General features: G+C 37.1%; 1 protein-coding gene across 1 annotated transcript in view; it reads right to left on the reverse strand.

Annotated features, from left to right (window-relative positions):
- MTRF1 (mitochondrial translation release factor 1) overlaps positions 1-17988 on the reverse strand; it is a 33084-nt gene that overhangs the window by 3871 nt on the left and 11225 nt on the right. The window contains exons 6-9 of the mRNA XM_069467203.1: positions 12127-12299; positions 7583-7700; positions 4390-4526; positions 1645-1743 (exon numbers count right to left, since the gene is read on the reverse strand). Coding sequence (XP_069323304.1) covers positions 1645-1743; positions 4390-4526; positions 7583-7700; positions 12127-12299 — 527 coding nt within the window. The remainder of the gene's footprint in view (positions 1-1644; positions 1744-4389; positions 4527-7582; positions 7701-12126; positions 12300-17988) is intronic.

Genomic DNA, 17988 nt, shown 5'->3' on the forward strand with positions numbered 1-17988 from the left:
CTATTATTGCACCACTGCACTCCAGCCTAGAAGGCAGAGCAAGACCCTGTGTCTAAAAAAACAAAAACAACCCCCCCCCCCCCCAAACCTCCCCCAAAACCCAGTTACCTTGCCTCTGTTTCACAACTGAATACTGTGCTGTGTACCTACGTGCCCATCTAAAAGATACTGACTTATTACTGGTCATAAGAATGTAGCTGTCTCAGAAAAAAATTGTCACTGCTACCAGAAAAACAACTAAAAGAATATGGCTTAATTAGAACAATATGGCCAAACATGTTTGCTTAATACTGTGTGTTTCCTGAGGAAAGGGAAATTAGCAAATATTTTCTCCTTTTCGACACAGATATTACATTCCTATGCAAGATAGCTTTATACTGCTGAGGAGACAGAGGAAGTGGCATAAGATACGCAGAAATTTATAATCATATTAAAAACACAGACATTTCCCTTGTAAAACCAGGACTTTGAGTATAGCATGGGACAATATCAAGTGAAAGAAGCCTGAGGCACCAAGAAAAGGGATCAGAACTTTCTGTCCTCTGCCTTTTCCACATAGTCCTTTATGGGAACCAGTTCACTTCCTCTTTCAGTGGCAACAAAAGAGAACTTTTTCTGTGTTTCGTCATTAATGTATTAACTATACTTTCTTTGAAAATCAAATACTAAATTAATATCAGTGGTCCTGGCTAGATGGAATTTAGGTAGGTTAATGTTCAAACAATCTTGGCAGGGTCTCTTCCCCAAGAACGTAATTGTAACATCTGAACCTAACAATATACACATTGTGGTACGCAGAATTCTAAGATGCCCCCTGGTGTACATATTTAATATAATCTCCTCCTGTAAATGCAGACAGAACCTGTGAATATAATGGAGTATCACTCCAGTGCTTAGGTGATTCATCAGTTGACTTTTGAGTTAATCAAAAGGAACATTATCTAGGTGGACTTGACCTAATCAGGTGAGCCCTTAAAAAGGTCTGAACCATTCTGGCAAGAGATTCAAAGTAGGAGAGGGCACCTGGATGGAGCCACACTGGAAGCAACTTCCGCAGCATTAAGGAGCTGAAGGCAGACTCCAGCTGACTGCCAGCAAGGGAATGGGGGCTTCAGTCCTACCACGCAAGGCAATGAAACTCTGATGACAACAACATGAGCTTGGAAGAGGACCCTAAGCTCCAGAAGGACCTTGAGCTCCAGAAAGGTAACATCACACCTTGATTTCAGCCTTGGGGGACACTGAGCAGAAACTGAGCTCAGCTGTGCCCAGATTTCTGACCTACAGAAATGATGAAATAATAAATGGGTATTGTTGTAAGCTGCTAAATTTGTGGTAGTCTGTTACCCAGCAATAGAGAACTAATACATGTGTGTATATGTAGACTGAATATATATGTTACTACATTGTGACTCTATAACAAAGAATTTGGAATTTAAAAAGATAACTATTTGAAACAGGCATAAAGATAATTTTTCCTACCAGCAAACCAATAAAAATGTTTGCAAAGTTTAGGATACCAACATAAGTAGCTTAATGAATGATTTTAAAACACTTGGTAATATTTTAAATGTTACCTCTCTAGAATTTTACTGTACTTTTTTTGAAAATCAAAGGTACATAAAGCATACTCAGTAATATTACCTTAATACCACGAACTTCATATGCTATTCTGTGGTCGGTGACTCTGTCCTGTGTGAAATTATATGTCCGAATTCTCTCTGACTGGGCTCTTGTTCCTACCTGTGCCATAACAAAAAGCAATTCATATTTTAGCTTTATAAATTATTACAGTGGAAAAATGACTTTTCTATTTTAACAGTTTAAATATTTTCTGAAAGTCACATATACAAAATGAGAAGGAACAAGAATGGACAGAACTTAATGTTTAAGACAACAGGTTTGTAGAGCTTAGTTATGGAATAAGAATGAATGTCTCTTTCATACTTCAAACTCCAAGTATTTAAAATCAAATCAATCATCTTTCCACCCCAATCAGTTCTTCCTCCTGGTTGACACCACCATATATTCCCTTTTATCCAAGCAGAAAACTCTGACATTCTGCAATTTAACAGACATTTCACGGGAGCTTATGACACTAGGCGTTCACATAGATGCTAGAGGAGAGACCACCTTCAATTCATTCCATTCTCTAATTGCCCATTTCCAATTGGTTTCAAAAGTCTCTTATTATATCTTGCCCTTCCCATTTCTACTATCATTCAAGGACTTATTACTTCCAATTATATTCCTGAAAAAATCTGACTAATCTTCCATTTTTCTACTTACGTCGTGCTGCCCTGCTTAGTCTTCCTAAAGCAAAGTTTTCTGATAAATTTTCTCCTTTGGTTCCTTCTTGTCTACTAAGCAGACACAACTCAATTCAGTATTCACGGTACTTCACAACGTGGCCAACCTTCCCAACATTATTTCTGAAAATTATGTGGATTTCATGCCACTTATACTATATCATTATTATGGGTGTGTCTGTTAACTCTGCTAAAACATCATCCCAAAGGATGCCCTTCCCTAACAGTCTCCTACCGTCTCTGCCTTTCTGGTCCCAGCAATTGAAATATGTGCTCTTCCTCCTCTGAAACCCCTTGAAATTGGAATCGTCTCCATGGCACACCACGGTTCGCCTAGTGCTACAGTTACTTGCTCTCTTCTTAGACTGTTCATCTCCCATACCTCCCCAACACATGATATACACAGCCCCTCTCTCAATCATTTTCACTTCTTAAGGGGAAAAAAAGACATTTCTATAACTCATTTCCTTAAACCCTAAGGCAATCAATATGAAACTAAACTCCTGATCCTCAGGACAATTTTAAAAAATTATAGATTCCTAAGCCCAAACTCAGATATACTGAATCAGGGATTATGTTTTTTGAAAACAATCCCCAGGCCATCCGTTCTGACAATCAGCCAAGTTTGGAAACTACTATCCCAAAGCACCATGTTAATGGCCAGGACCCCATCCAGATCAGTGACATCAGAATCTCCAGGGTTGGGGCCAGTTTATTTACAAAGCTCTTTAGGTGATCAGAGGAGCCAGGGTTGAGACCCTGGTGTAATACCTTCTGTATAGAGGCCATTGTATACACTGGTTGATGAAAAAGCTTATAAGCCTTAAATATCCCTACTAAAACGTTTAGCAGGTGGACAAGTTATTCAAGAGGCAGAAAGGTCTTTTCTGGCTCCTCAAATCAGACTACTGAAGAATAAACACATAAAAAATTTGCATAAAGCCAATCCTGAATACTTACTTTAAAAATTACTATGTGGAACCTCTCTGGTGCCAGAATGTTAAATGGCAAGTAAATCCAAATGTCTTTAATTAATTCACATGTGGCAGGGTTCACAGTATTTATGTTATCACTTACTGCCAAGAAGTAATGGTGTGTGAGCATTCCTATCAGCAAATGTACATTGACGCTGCTCAACAATCTGGGATCACCACACGTGATCTTAGCCAAAAGGCCAAGAAGCGATGGGGATTACCACAAACAGAGTGTTAATATATTATTTATCCTCACACTTTTACTATAATACTTGCAAGTTAGAATGTGGGTAAAGAAAGCTAGGAAGACAACAGTGTGAAAAAGCTAGGACACATCTAGACGAAAAGAATAAGTAAGGTTTATTCAATTCATTATCTTAAAAGGCCACAAAATCTTCCAAATTTAATTTACTGTAGCACATCTATCTGCAAATAACACAAAAGCATAGTTATTTCTGAGTTCCACTTTCTCTTCCAACCTCTTTCAAAGACAGGCTTTACTTTTTATAGAATTTAAAATTATACAATATTTACTTAAAACAGTAACATTTTCTCATTTTGCTTAGAATTTGTCTATTTATGTATTTGAATAAGTATACATGTATGTTACACAAAATTCAAAAAGTACCAAAAAGTATATAATGAAAAATAAATCTCCCTCTACTGCTTGTCCTTAGACACCATCAGTAGCAATCACTGTTCCCAGTTTTTGTAGTGCCCTTTATATTAATATTTGATCCCACAAAGAGATATAATAAAAGCACAGGTTTTTTAATTTAAAAAATCTAAAAAGCTCTTAATTTCCAAAGAATTGTCTTTTAAACCAATTTCCTGTTAAGACAGTAATGATATAAACACTGGAAGGAAACAACTGAGAAATAAGTTTTAGTTTACACATCTACTCATTTGCAAACTGGCATGCCCAAGTTTAGCCATAGTCCATCAGTCCATATGCATTTAAGTTATTGTTTATTTACAAATAAGCACAAATGAGCATGGTTCCCTATGCTCATTTCCATTTGAGCGAGAACACACATTTTATTTTCTACATAAAATGTTGACTTTTTGCATAGAGTTCATAAAGTATTACACTAAATAAATCTTACCTGCAGTTTCCTAGCACTTTGTTGCTGACACTTGTCTTTCTCAATAATCTGCTGGTAGAGTCTAGCTCTCAACACACGCAAAGCTGTTTCTTTATTTTTTATTTGCGATCGTTCTTGTTGGCATTCTACTACTAGCCCTAAAAAATAACAGGGATCAGAGGTAAATTGTAACCTCCATGGGCCAAATTAAAACAGAAGTGAGGAACATTTTAAAGGGGAGAGGTTAATCAGAAAAAGATCACAAAAGATAAAAACATTTTAGATTTAGCACACTTCAAAAACTGTACCTGGGTTCTAATGGTAATAGCTGCAGATGGCTGTTTAGAGTCTGAGATGTAAACAAGATATTTCCAATAAGACTGAGAGCAGTAGATGGTTACATATATATATATCCTTTCATTCCCCAAGCTCTGCGTCTCCTTCCTAGCTCGTCTAGGCATTTCTACAGCTCAACAAAGAGCAAACCACTGCCACCCCCTATGTGAGGGTGCTGCTCCATTCTCTGTCTTACTCAAGAGGAACCCAACCTTTCCCCTTTCAATCACAAATGCACACAGAGCTGAAGTTTTAAAAATACCTTTATATAAATAAACCAATAAAAAGAAACTATTCAAAGTCTTTAAAAGTAAGAGTCTATAGTGAATATGTTTCTGAGTTGTCTGGGTTCTAGATTTCTAAATTGTTCTGAGCTGTGTGAGTGAGAGGGGTTCCAGCTAATCAATACATCTAATCACCCATGTTTTGGTTGGCCAACTTCTGGATTTCGGTGGGTTTGGCCCACCCTGTGGTCCAGTTCTTAGCCCAAATCTAGTCCTGAAATGGTCACTCTTGAGACTTTAGGCTATGCTGTTCTTAACTTTGCAGCTACCACTTTGAAGGTCTGTGTCTAATCCTGTATTAGAAGAGAAAGGTATTTTCCTTTCTGAACCACAAAAACCCAAAACCATTAGGCTTAGGCAAGCTTCCCTGAAATAGTGGTAAATATTTTGCTGGAGATTTAAAAACTTTCTATAAAATTCTGCTCTCCAAACTATGTTTTCTCCCTGTCTAAATAAGATACAGTCTATACCTGCTAATGCTTTTAGTCGGGCACCTAGGTTTCCCCTCTATTAGTTCAAACTCACTTCTTGACTGCTTTCCCGCAGGCAGTGGTTGTGCTAGGGGCATCAACTTGCCGCCATCTTCCAGGCATTTGCCTGGAGCGCTCTTGAACTTGGTATCCTCTTTTTACTACCCCAAATAATATGAAAGTTTCCATGTTAAGATGACCAGACTTCCATGAGCTTTCCTCCACATTCCTCTTCTTGTCAGCTGACTAGTAATGATTTTTGCCTAAGCACCTGCACTATTCCTAGCTACTGGCTTAGGTCAGAACTTTTAGCTTAACACTATTACTTACCAGCTCAGTCATTCCTAAGGGAATCATTTGATTATATAATTTAATATATTTTCTATGGGGGAGTATTTAATAAAAAGTACTCCCTTAAGAATAGAAGATTTGGTTTCCCATCACTACTAGTCCATGAAAAAAAAAAGAAAAAAAAAAAAGAATAGAGGATTTGGGGGTGCAAGGTATGGATACAGAATAATAGAAGAGCTGTTGAAATAAGAAAGTGCTGGGGTTGTTAACTGTAAAAGGGTTTTGGAAAAAATAAGTTTTATTTGTGTTGTTTCAACACTATACAGAAAGATTCCAAAATCCTAGGTAACAATAGGCTTGTTGAAAGTGGGTATTTAATATATATTTTCTGACTAAATAAATTATTAAAAGATTTGCAGTTTTCAATAATAAAAATACTGTCTTTCAATTCTAAAAAGTCCATTAAAAATATTTAACACGTCTGGAACTGGAATGTGTCTTACAATCACTGGCATGTCATAGCTTAAACAGCAGAGCTTTTTTATTCCTTCATAGTAATAAAACAGTGATGTATCTTTCAATTGATGGGCTTTTAGATCAGATAAAATAAGTTATACATATGTATATATAAAATCAAAGGTTAAATAAAAATCCTTTAACTTTAAAAGTACAAACTGATGTAAAAGATTAAATCTGACTTGTAAGATTTAGGTGTTATCAATAATATATGATAATGAAGGAAGGAAGGTTGTGTAAGAATTACAGAGGCCCACTTTTATTCACCAGCTGGCAACAAACTAAAAAGCCTGCTTTCAAGCACAAAATACTTATTTGTCTTCATTATTATTTTGATAAGTTTTACCAAAAAAAGTAATTTTTCCCTGTATAAACATGTAACCATACCCTATGTGTAACTCTTCCAGTGGTAGAAAATGGAGTTATCTAGAAGCAGTAGGTTAGAAAAAATGTGATTCTTCAGAGTCCATGGCACAGAGAATATGCAGAAATGACCTACAATTCTCACTCTGAATTCTAGCAAGGACACAGTTCCCATCCTCAGGGTCTTGGTATGAAAAAAAGTGTAGAAGAAATGGAAGAAAGGCTGAGTTTTCTCTGAAGCAGATGCTGAAATCATGGCCAATCTTGAAATATAAAGTAGTAGACTCAAGAAATCACTGCTCATAACTACAAGCATTCATAAGATTGAGTCAGTAGGTCTTGATATACCTGGCCTAAGGGGAAAGCTGGAAGAGAAGCCATGAGGCCTCTTTGAAATCAAAGAACTAGATCTAAGTGGCTAAAAAATAATTTGGCCCAAGGGAAGTTTGGCAACACAATGATAAGTCACTTTTTTTCCCTTTAATTTTTAGTTGACACATAACAATTGTACATATTTATGGGACACAGAGTGATATTTTATTCATACATACGATGAGGAATGATCAAATCATTAATGCAGCAGAGCCTAATGGAGTTAGCAGTCAATCTATAAGGTGACAAAAGATCCATAGCAGTGGCATGTCTAATACTGCTGCTGTGTTTCACTGGTACTTAGGCTAGGGCATCTCTGGTTGCTCACCCCTGTCTAGCATACTTGGGAAACTTCTCTGCATAGCTCTGCTCATTGTCTGCATCCTTTAAGAGAGGTACCTTTCCCAAACAGAAGGGGAATATGAACACAACAGGGACCTTGGATCCGCAACCCCAATGATATCCTGAAAGGGCTGTGCAAGGAACCAGACACTAATGTAGAACTATTTCCTTAAAAATGCTGAATAGTTTTATATGATGGGAAAAAAGATCAAAAGTACAAAGGCCAAGAGACTTGCTTACCTGTGGGGATGTGGACAAGTCTGACAGCACTATCTGTTGTATTAACGTGCTGCCCTCCTGCTCCTTTGGCTCGAAATGTATCTATACGTAAATCCTTGGGGTCCAATTTCACATCTACCTAGAAAAAAAAGGCATAGCATAAGTCTACACTCCATGAATACTAAGTCTGTTCCAAAATTTTTCAAATAAAGTGTACTGTTTTGTGTTAAGTTCTAGCCATTAGACTAAGAGGAGAAATAACTACACCAAAGAAAGAACCATAAACTCTATTCCAATAGGATACTATTTTTTAACAGACCTAATATGTTATGAGATCACTGAGTTATATAATCTTTTAAAAATTTCATCATCTGTCATCCCACAGTTACATAAAATAGAATATACAAAATATATATAGAATACATATGTATGTACTATTATATTGAGTCTCATTATTCCTGGAATCCCTATTTGCAAATCTGCCTACTCACTAAAATTTATTTGTATCCTCAAATCAATATCTGCAGCACTTTTACAGTCATTTGCAGACATGTGCAGAGCAGTGAAAAATTTGAGTTGCTTTACATTTGCACATTCCCAGCTGAAGTAGGACAAGGTGACACTCTGCCTTCTTTTCTCAGCTCTCCTACAGAGCACACACACACATGGATTTAGCTAATACTGAAATATTGAACCACTGCTCTTAATACTGATTTACCACATAATGAACCATTGCTCCTAGGTGGTTCAGTATTCACTAAATTAGTGTTTGCTGCAACTTTATAGACTATAACTACTGTGAATATTGAAAATCAACTGAATTTGTGTGTGTATTTATTAGTGCATTAAAAGGTAGCCTCCAAAAAGATATGTTCATGTTCTAACTCCTGGAACTTTATCTGGAAAAAGGGTCTTTGCACATGTAATTGAGTTGAGATTATTCTGGATTATCCAGATAGGCCCTAAATCAAATGACAGTTGTCCTTATAAGCAATAACTAGAGGAGAGAGATGAGAAGAACATATGAATGTGAAGGCAGAGACTTGAGTTGTATAGTTTCAAGCCAAGGAACACCTGGAGCCACCAGAAGCTGGAATATTCAAGGGAGGATTGTCCCCCAAAGCCTTCAGAGGGAGCATTGACCATACTGACACCTTGATTTTGGACTTTTGGCCTCTAAAACTGTGAGAGAATAAATTATTATTGTTTTAAGCCACCAAGTTTATGGTGATTTGTTAAGGCAGCCTTCAGAAACTAATACACACACACATATATAAACAAATAGTTACCATATATGCTGTTTTTTATGGGAGATCTAACATTTTGTTCCACATTTGTCATTTATTAGTATGAATGACAGATAGCAAGTGTGACTTTTCTCTTTTAAGAGTACACTAATAACAGGGTCAAGGTTGGAATCTAATATACCACTTGGTTGTTCTTTTGTATGTTTCCTCTAAAACAAGTACTATACAGTGAAGAAAAAGATTGTATAGCTTTTGTTAAAATACGCTAATGTTGGCTACTTTAAAATTTCCATAAACACTAAAGAGATTAAGAGTAATTTCCCATTTCTTATAGTTATAGCATATTAAGTAGTTATATAGCAAATGTGTGGATATCACATATCATATTCTCCCAAATGTTATAGAAACTACCTAATGAATTTTGGGGGATTCTGAACACAGAAACAGTGACTTAAGAATATACAAAGAATTTTAAATGTCAGTTAAAAGAACCTGACTTAAATTTTTTTAGAAAAGTGAAGTTCCATTAAATGAATTTAATTTTCAAGAGTAAGAAGACAAAAACAGGATAGGTGGGAATGGGGTTGAAGGAAGAAGGAAGCGGCAAGATAAATCTATGGTTTTGGTTTTGAACCATGTTAATGTTTACATGTACAAAAAAACAAAGTAAAAGAGGAACAAAAAATCAAATCCTAAAGTTAAACAGAAACAAATGAACCAAAATATTTATCATAATGATAACATAACCACACGGAAAAAAATTATTAATATTTCAGGTGGTCTTTGAACATAGTGCTCTGACTATGCATTCTTGGTAGGATATATTCTTTTTTTTTTTTTTTTGAGACAGAGTCTCACTCTCTTGCCTGGGCTAGAGTGCCGTGACGTCAGCCTAGCTCACAGCAACCTCAAACTCCTGGGCTCAAGCGATCCTTCTGCCTCAGCCTCCCAGGTAGCTGGGAATACAGGCACACGCCACCATGCCCAGCTAATTTTTTTTAGCTGTTTGGCTAATTTCTTTCTATTTTTGGTAGAGATGGAGTCTTGCTCCTTCTCAGGCTGGTCTCGAACTCCTGAGCTCAAGCAATCCTCCCGCCTCAGCCTCCCAGAGTGCTAGGATTACAGGCGTGAGCCACTGCGCCCAGCCTTGGTAGGATATATTCTAAGGACAAAAATCTTATACATCACTCAGTAGTTTATTATTAGTCATATTGATATTGTAATTTTAAAACTATTTTATATATATTGTGTAACAAAACAAATAGTTAAACATATTAAAATTATTATTTAACAAGATTTTTTCTCTAAGTAAAAAAGAGATATAAATACAAAATGCAAGAAGTTGGGGGGGGACAAAAATCTCTAAAATGTTAAATTTGAATGATAATGTGAAGCTGTGATTTTAAGACATTTATTTCCTAGCTCGATCCACTGAAAGAGTCTAGAATTAAGAACATTCTAGTAATAATGAGCATACCCCACTACCCAGATCTCAATTTCTGGGTACATTCCCCACAAAAATGAACCAGGCTGACTCCAGATCTGAGGCAGGATAGTATAAAACGGGCCTGGGATATCTAACTGTACAGAAAGCATGGGCACACTCAAAGCTGATGGCATCGTTTCAAAAGGACAAAAGGGGCATCCTAAAAAGTTTACTACAGGCCAAATTTGGGATGATTGGAACATCAAAAAGAATAATGATTATAAGTCATTGAATTAAAATATAAATCTATGAATCTATAATGAAATCAATACATGAAACTTGATATATGAGTATATAATAAAATCAAAAGAGAAAGAAAGGAAGAAGGTGGGGGCGTTGGGGGTGAGAAGGTAGTAGGGAGGAAAGTTCTCTACAGAAGAATGCCAGTTAATAAATGTAGAAGGAATCATAGAATTAGAAAATCACCATCTTACAACGCCCAAACTAAGTAACTGACTCAGGCAAGGCTCACCAACAGATGTTAAAACAATGGATGAAAAGTTATTGGGAAGACGGTATATGTACCCTAGAGATTATTTAGTAATTGCAAAAGGAGAAATACGTTAATACTTTTACAATGTAGATATTTTTGTGGTCACCATCTTAACTAAATGCTCAAACTAAGCCATACTAAAAGTGGGACACTCTGACATTGTGTGTCTTCTGATAAGGTGCAATATGACTGTAACTGCACCTATGAAGTCTTCTCGCTCAAAATGTGTAACCTGAATAAAATGGAACATTTATTAATAGATATAACTTTCACTACAATAGAGAGGATAAAGGAACAAGTTAAAGAGTACCATGAGGTAACAGAGGAATCCAGAATGTGAAACATTCTACAAGACAAATGGTCTAGACTCTTTAAAAAGTCAGTATCATTAAAAAAAAAAAGTTGGGAGACTGTTCCAGACTTAAAAGAAATATAACAGCTAATTGCAATGTGTGAAACTTGACAGGAGACTAGTTAAAAAAAAAAAAAAAAATAGATATTGCTGGGTATGGTGGCACACACCTGTAGTCCAGCTACTCAGAAGGCTTGAGGCAAGAGGACTGCCCAGAAGTTTAAATCTAGCTGGGGCAACATAGTGAGACCCTATCTCAAAAAAAAAAAATTAAAAATATAAATAAATCACTAAAAAAATACTTTTGAGTTGACTGGGAAAACTGTTAAATGGACTAGATATTGGATAACATTACACAATTGTGGTTAATTTTCACAGATAAAGGTAGTGTGCTTATATAGAAGAATGTCCTTATTCTTAGGAGATATATGGAAAAATTGGAAGGAAAAGTCTCATGGTGTCTGCTATATTCTTTACAGTTCACTTAAAAAATGTATACACAGATATACATATAGGAATCAACTAAATGGGAGGAAATAATTGCAACCTCAGATGAAGGTTATAAAATTTTTTATTGTGGCAGTCTTTCAACTTTCTGTATGTTTAGAAAAGGTCAGGGAAAAGAAAAGTATAGGGAAGATGGCTGTATTCAACTAAAAAGCCATATAGGCCCCATACAGATATTATCACTGACCTTGATAGTATCTGTGGAATTCATTTTTTTTCTTAAGATAAAAGTTAGGCAACAACATTAAAAAAAGGTCTGTGGATTCTGGTTTTTTTGAAAAGAAGTGACTTCTACTTAAAACAAAACAATATCTTGGTCAGGCATAAGAGGGGAAACTACCTGGGGAAGAGTTAAAGGTTTCCCATTACAGACCGTGAAGTCCAATCTGTAACCATGAAAAGAACAGATTTTCCTGGAAGGCTTTTAGCACAATACTCATTTACAGGGAGTGAGTTTTCCGTGCCTCCCGGTGAGGTTACCTCGTCTGGTTGAGGAAGGACAATAACTGACATTGTTCCTGTGTGAATACGCTGCATCCGTGACGACAGGCCCACCTCAGGGATTCGCTGAACTCGGTGAATCCCACCTTCATACTTCAAATGCTTATAGACATTGTCACCAGAAATTCGGGCAGCTGCATGATGTAGTCCACCTAGGAAAAAAAATCCTGAAATGTCAATGAAGTCTACTTTGAAAGGGACCAGGATCCTAAATGTTCTTAATCTAAGGCCTAAAGGTGACTATAGAGCCTAAGATGAGAACATAAAGTATGTACAAAACTATATTTTCCCAATGTAAATGTGTTAATATATAAAAGGAAACACACCAAAATATTATTTATGGTTATCTCTCAGTAGTAGACTTTTTACTTTTTATGCTTATTTCTAAATTTTCTATAATGAAGTTTTATTTTTACAATTAGAAAAAAATACTATTACAATAAAAAAGAATACGGGGATGTTTTTTGCATTAAACTGCCTTGTACAGTCTTAGGCCAATATGGTGTCATATATAAAAGAATGCTCAATAACAATAATTTCATAATGTTGAATAACTCTAGAGGGAGTTTTCAGGAATTTATACTGAAAGTTAGCTTCTGCTTATCTGTGGAGTTGGAAGAGTATCACAAAATAACAGCCTTGGCTAGCTTATTCTTATCTAACAAAGTTTTTTAAAAAATATTTTAATGATACAATTATATACAGACACAGAAAAACACTAATCAAATATACGGTTTAATGACCACCAACCAGGTCAAGGAACAGAACTTTGCTAGTCACCCCATAAGCCCTCCCATTTTCCCTTCCCAGTCATCATCCTCTCCCTTCCCCATAAGTAATCATTATATTGACTTTATTATAATTTTATTATTTAAATGTGTAGCCCTAGGCAATACAGTTTTTAGTCTTGTGCATTTAAAAAATTTTGATGTCTTTTAGGTTTCTCAGTCCACATGTTCATCATCTATTTCTTTCATTTCCTACAAATTATCTGTTGAGGAACTTGGCCTTCTGACCAGTAGAACTTCCAACAGTCTGGTCTTGCTGCAATCCAACTTGTTCTGCTGCCCTCTGTATTATTGGCTGCAATTTGGCATATGATGTCTGGATGTCTCTCTTTTTATGGTCTTGACAGCCTTTGATGCTTAATGCATCACTGGGGGTTATAAAATGGTGACAGTCTAATTCTACCATTTCTTTCTCACTTACTAGTTAAAATACACTTATAAAGAGATATCTCCCTTTGTCTATTATTTGATCACCCAGTAATACAGTTATACAGTAAAGGCAGGATAAATGCTTCATTCTGTCCCTTTGCCAGTTTTACCAATATACTAACATATTTTTTTTTTTTGCAATACACCAAACTTGTTCCTTTTAACTCTCTGAAGATAATCAATTAAAATTTTAAAATATCACTATGAACTCAAGGATTTAAACACATCTAGCAATTATTATTATTCAAGTGCAATTTTCCCACCTTTGGTCAACGGGAGCTTCTTTAAGTTAACTTCTGATGAAAAATGTCTGATGAAAATCTAATTTTCTTTCCCTTATAAGTCACAGGTCTTTGTTTCTACATGACCAATGGATCTTTTCCTTTTTCATTTTAAGTCCCAAAATTTTACTAGAATATATCTTAATGTTGATTATTTTAGCTGGATATTTTCAGATGTGCTCTTTAAATACATGGCTTCAGATATATATATTTTTCTATTTCAGAAGAGTTTTCTTGAAACATAGATGTTAGTACTTGTTCTAGGCAGCCTCAAAGGTAGTGCCCCCATGACCTCTGCCTCCTGGTATTCATTCACACCCTTATAGTTCCATCTCTATATGATCAATATATACAGCAGAGGTGATACTATGTCAACTTCTGAGATTAGATTATAAAGAACCACGGCTTCTGTCTTGGGTGCTGGCTTACATTCCTGCATCACTCACTTGGGAGAAACAGGTTGCCATATTGTGAGCAGCCCCAGGGAGAGGTCCTCGTGGTGAGAAACACACCTGCCAACAAACATGTGAGTGACCTGGAAGCAGACCCTTAAGCCCTAGTCAAGTGTTGAGATGACTATGGCCCCACTCAACAGCTTCACTGAAACCCTGGGCCAGAATCACTCAGGAAAGCAGCTCCCTGATTCCTGACACCATATATTCTGAGATAAAAAATGTTTGTTGCTTTAAAGCTGCTAAGCTTTGGGTAATTCGGCCTTTTAATTTTTATTTATTTTTTTTACCTTGTAGCTTCAGCTCAAAGGAGGATTTGGGTGATCTGTTACCTAGGAATAGATAACGAATATAGTACCTGCTCTGCCTCTTTTTAGCACATAATCTTTTTGCCTATCACCAATATTTGTCATTTTCCTTCATCTTTTTTTATCTTTCTTCTTTTTAATTAAAAAAAAAATTACCTCTTTTTGACTGCTGCTTTCTTAAGGCATTAAATGTTCTGCTTATACACTCATATGTTCCCTCTGATTTATTCATTTCTGAAATAATTTTTATTTTATTTCTAATTCTTTCCTGAGTCTGTCACTTCATTTCTTCTAATCCTGATTTATGAGGCTCTTTCACAGCTCATATTGTTGTCCGAATGTCTTGTTTTGAAATAGATTAGTTTTGATCTGTTTCTAGACACATCTTTCCAGTGTGCTTTCATTGTCTGTAGGAATATTATTCTGCTCCTTACTCTCTTTTTTTGTCATAAAATTTTCTATGGAATTTGACTTTGATATTTTCCTATGGCTTATTTTTATGTGAAATTACTTTTCCTTAAGTTTTAGAATGAGGCCAAGTCTAGGCAGGCTTTTCTAATTTCACAGAGCTGTCTTTTCTGTGGCTTTGTGTGATCTTCAAATAAACAGTGACCTGCTGGCTGGTACTTCCTGGCTGTTCTCCCTGACTTTGGTCTGGACCTTCTTTTCCCTTTATTCCTGTCCTGCTCATTTTTTCCCCCGTCCTATACACAGCTGATGAACTGTCCTGCTCAATTTTGATTCTACTCCTAGCAGTTCTTCCCCAGTCTGGGCTATTCTAGAAGCGAGCCCTGAAGGCTCCATTTTGAGAGGTCATGGGGGCTAGATGGCTCCAGCCTCTGAAGACCTTCTTCCCTAAGGTCTGAGCAGTCACTCACTGTTGAAGAAAGCAAAATTTCTCCTAGTTTCAGTTCATGTTCACAATTGACCTTCAAATTCCACAGAATAACCACTAGTTATTTGGGGATTCTTTAGTTTTCACGTCAGTCAGATGCCACCCCCTGCTTCCTTCTTCCTCCTGCATGTTTATATACCATGCAGGTCCTATGGCTATTGGTGGTTTGCCCCAACCTCTTGTATTTTGGGGTTTTATGGGGATACCTTGCAACTGCTGTTAGCATAAATGCTGTCCATGGGTTTTGGTTTTGCTCTCCAGTTGGTCTGTATGCTCCCGGAGAGAATGAAAACTATGCTGCCACTGTAGCTGCCACCTTCCTAGTATGCTTCTAATGAACACACAATAACCTTAACCCATTTAGTTTCTAAAGTCAGCATGTTAGACAAAAATTGGGTATTGTTTTAGATTTTCCTTGAAAATGGCGAGCTCTCTGAACCTTCACTGGTACAGAGTGCTGCCCATCAAAAAAGAGAAAAGGAAAATGCTTTAGCAAGGTATCTTATCAGAGACCAATATACTGTCTCTTAATAAGTCTAATACAGCTGGTCTTCCTCAGCAGCGGAACAGATTACTGGTAATCTTCTTGGATACCAGATAAAGATGATGATGTGCATTTAGGGGACAGATGACATGAAAAGTCTAATTGTTTAATATTCACACTCAGTGTGCTAAGATGGTCATATTATGAAAGATAACCAGGAACTGAAACAGAGTGAAGCCATGACAAATTTAAATTTGTCATCTCATATTCACAGTGTACTTTAAAAATTATTCCCCCATCCCCTCTACTTCATGTCACATGCAAATACTTGAATTTAAGTGAGTGAATAAAAAAAACCTTGAATTTATATGAGCTGAAAATGAGAAAGCTATCATTTTACTGTGTAGATTAACAGAGCCAGTTTTAGGTTGCTTGGGTACAAATTCAAGCTCCTCCTTTTCTTAGCTGTGTACTCACAGGCAAGTAACTTGTCCATGCTTTGGTTTCCTATTTATAAATAATAACAATAATAATATATAACTAGGGCCACAGCACTGCACCTCTGAAGGAGGAGCCATTCATATTACAGATTATATGAGTATTGCCTCAAGGCATATGTAGACAAATGATATAGCCCCAAATTCAATCTACTTTCCAAGGGTTTTTGTGAGGAATAACTAAGTTAAATATATGTAGAACATTTAGTAGTGTTGACATTTGGCTATTGTCAAGTACCAGTAGTAACGGGAACGACACCATAGGCTCTCCTGGACCTGTGTGATTATCTTGGGAAAGGAAAGATTCCTATGAACTAAATTGTGACAGAGGGCTGGAGAGTTGATATACCCCTGAGGAAGGACTGTGAAGGTATACTGCTGGCCTTGACAAGTGAAAGCAAATTGCTTCTAGTGGCCCTTATTGACAGAGATGGAGAAAAAGGCATCTGCCATCAATAGCTGTACACCAGGTACCAGTGAATATGTGAATTTGCTCAAGCAATGAAACCGTATCTGGTACCGCAGCTGCAACCAGAGTCACCACTTGGTTAAGCTTATGCCTGACAGCATAATCCACTGTCATTCTCCAGGATCCATCTGTCTTCCACACAGGCCAAACAGGAGAACTGAATGGGGATGTGGTGGGAATCACCACTACTGTATATTTTAGGTTCTTGATGGTGGCATTAACCTCTGCGATTCCTCCAGGCATGTGGCATTGCTTTTGGTTTACTATTTTCCTATAGGCACTTCTAGTGCCTTCCACTTGGTCTCTTCCACCATTAACAGCCCTTGCTCCACAGGTCAGGGAACCAGTGTGGAAATTCTGCCAGTTGCTGAGTATGTCTATTCCAATTATGCATTCTGGAAGTGGGGAAATAACCACAGGATGGCTTCAGGGACCTACTGGACCCACTGTGAGATGGATCTGGGCTAAAAATCAGTGATCGCCAGACTTCATAAGCCCCTACTCTGACTGGTAGATCACTGACATTTTGGATCTCCTGGAATTACTGTTGGTTCAGAGTCAGCATCCAGTAGTACCTAAAAGGTTTGATTATTTTCTCTTCCTCAATACATAGTTACCCTGTTAAAATGCCATAGATCCCTTTGCAGAGGTTGGGGGACAGATTAACAGTATAAAGTTTTGACATTGTACCAGGGTCCTTTCTCAAGGTGACCCACCCTTTCCTTCATTCAAAGAGTTTTGGGTCTGTAAACTGGCTCAAGTCTGAGAACTGACTGAGGGGATGTGACTCTCTGTTTTTTTTTTTTTTTTTGAGACACAGTCTCACTCTATTGCCCAGGCTAGAGTGAGTGCCGTGGCGTCAGCCTAGCTCACAGCAACCTCAAACTCCTGAGCTCAAGCGATCCTCCTGTCTCAGCCTCCCGAGTAGCTGGGACTACAGGCATGCGCCACCATGCCCGGCTAATTTTTTCTATATATATTTTTAGCTGTCCATATAATTTCTTTCTATTTTTAGTAGAGGTGGGGTCTCGCTCTTGCTCAGGCCGGTCTCGAACTCCTGAGCTCAAACGATCCGCCCACCTCGGCCTCCCAGAGTGCTAGGATTACAGGCGTGAGCCACCGCGCCCGGCCAACTCTCTGTTTTTATAACTCAGGTTAGACTTTTGTTCACTTGACCTAGAACTTACACAGAGCAAGTAAGAATTTAGTAGGCTTCCTATCTATTTTACTTCTAGGAA

Source organism: Eulemur rufifrons, chromosome 4, assembly GCF_041146395.1.
Source record: "Eulemur rufifrons isolate Redbay chromosome 4, OSU_ERuf_1, whole genome shotgun sequence".
NCBI lineage: Eukaryota > Metazoa > Chordata > Mammalia > Primates > Lemuridae > Eulemur > Eulemur rufifrons.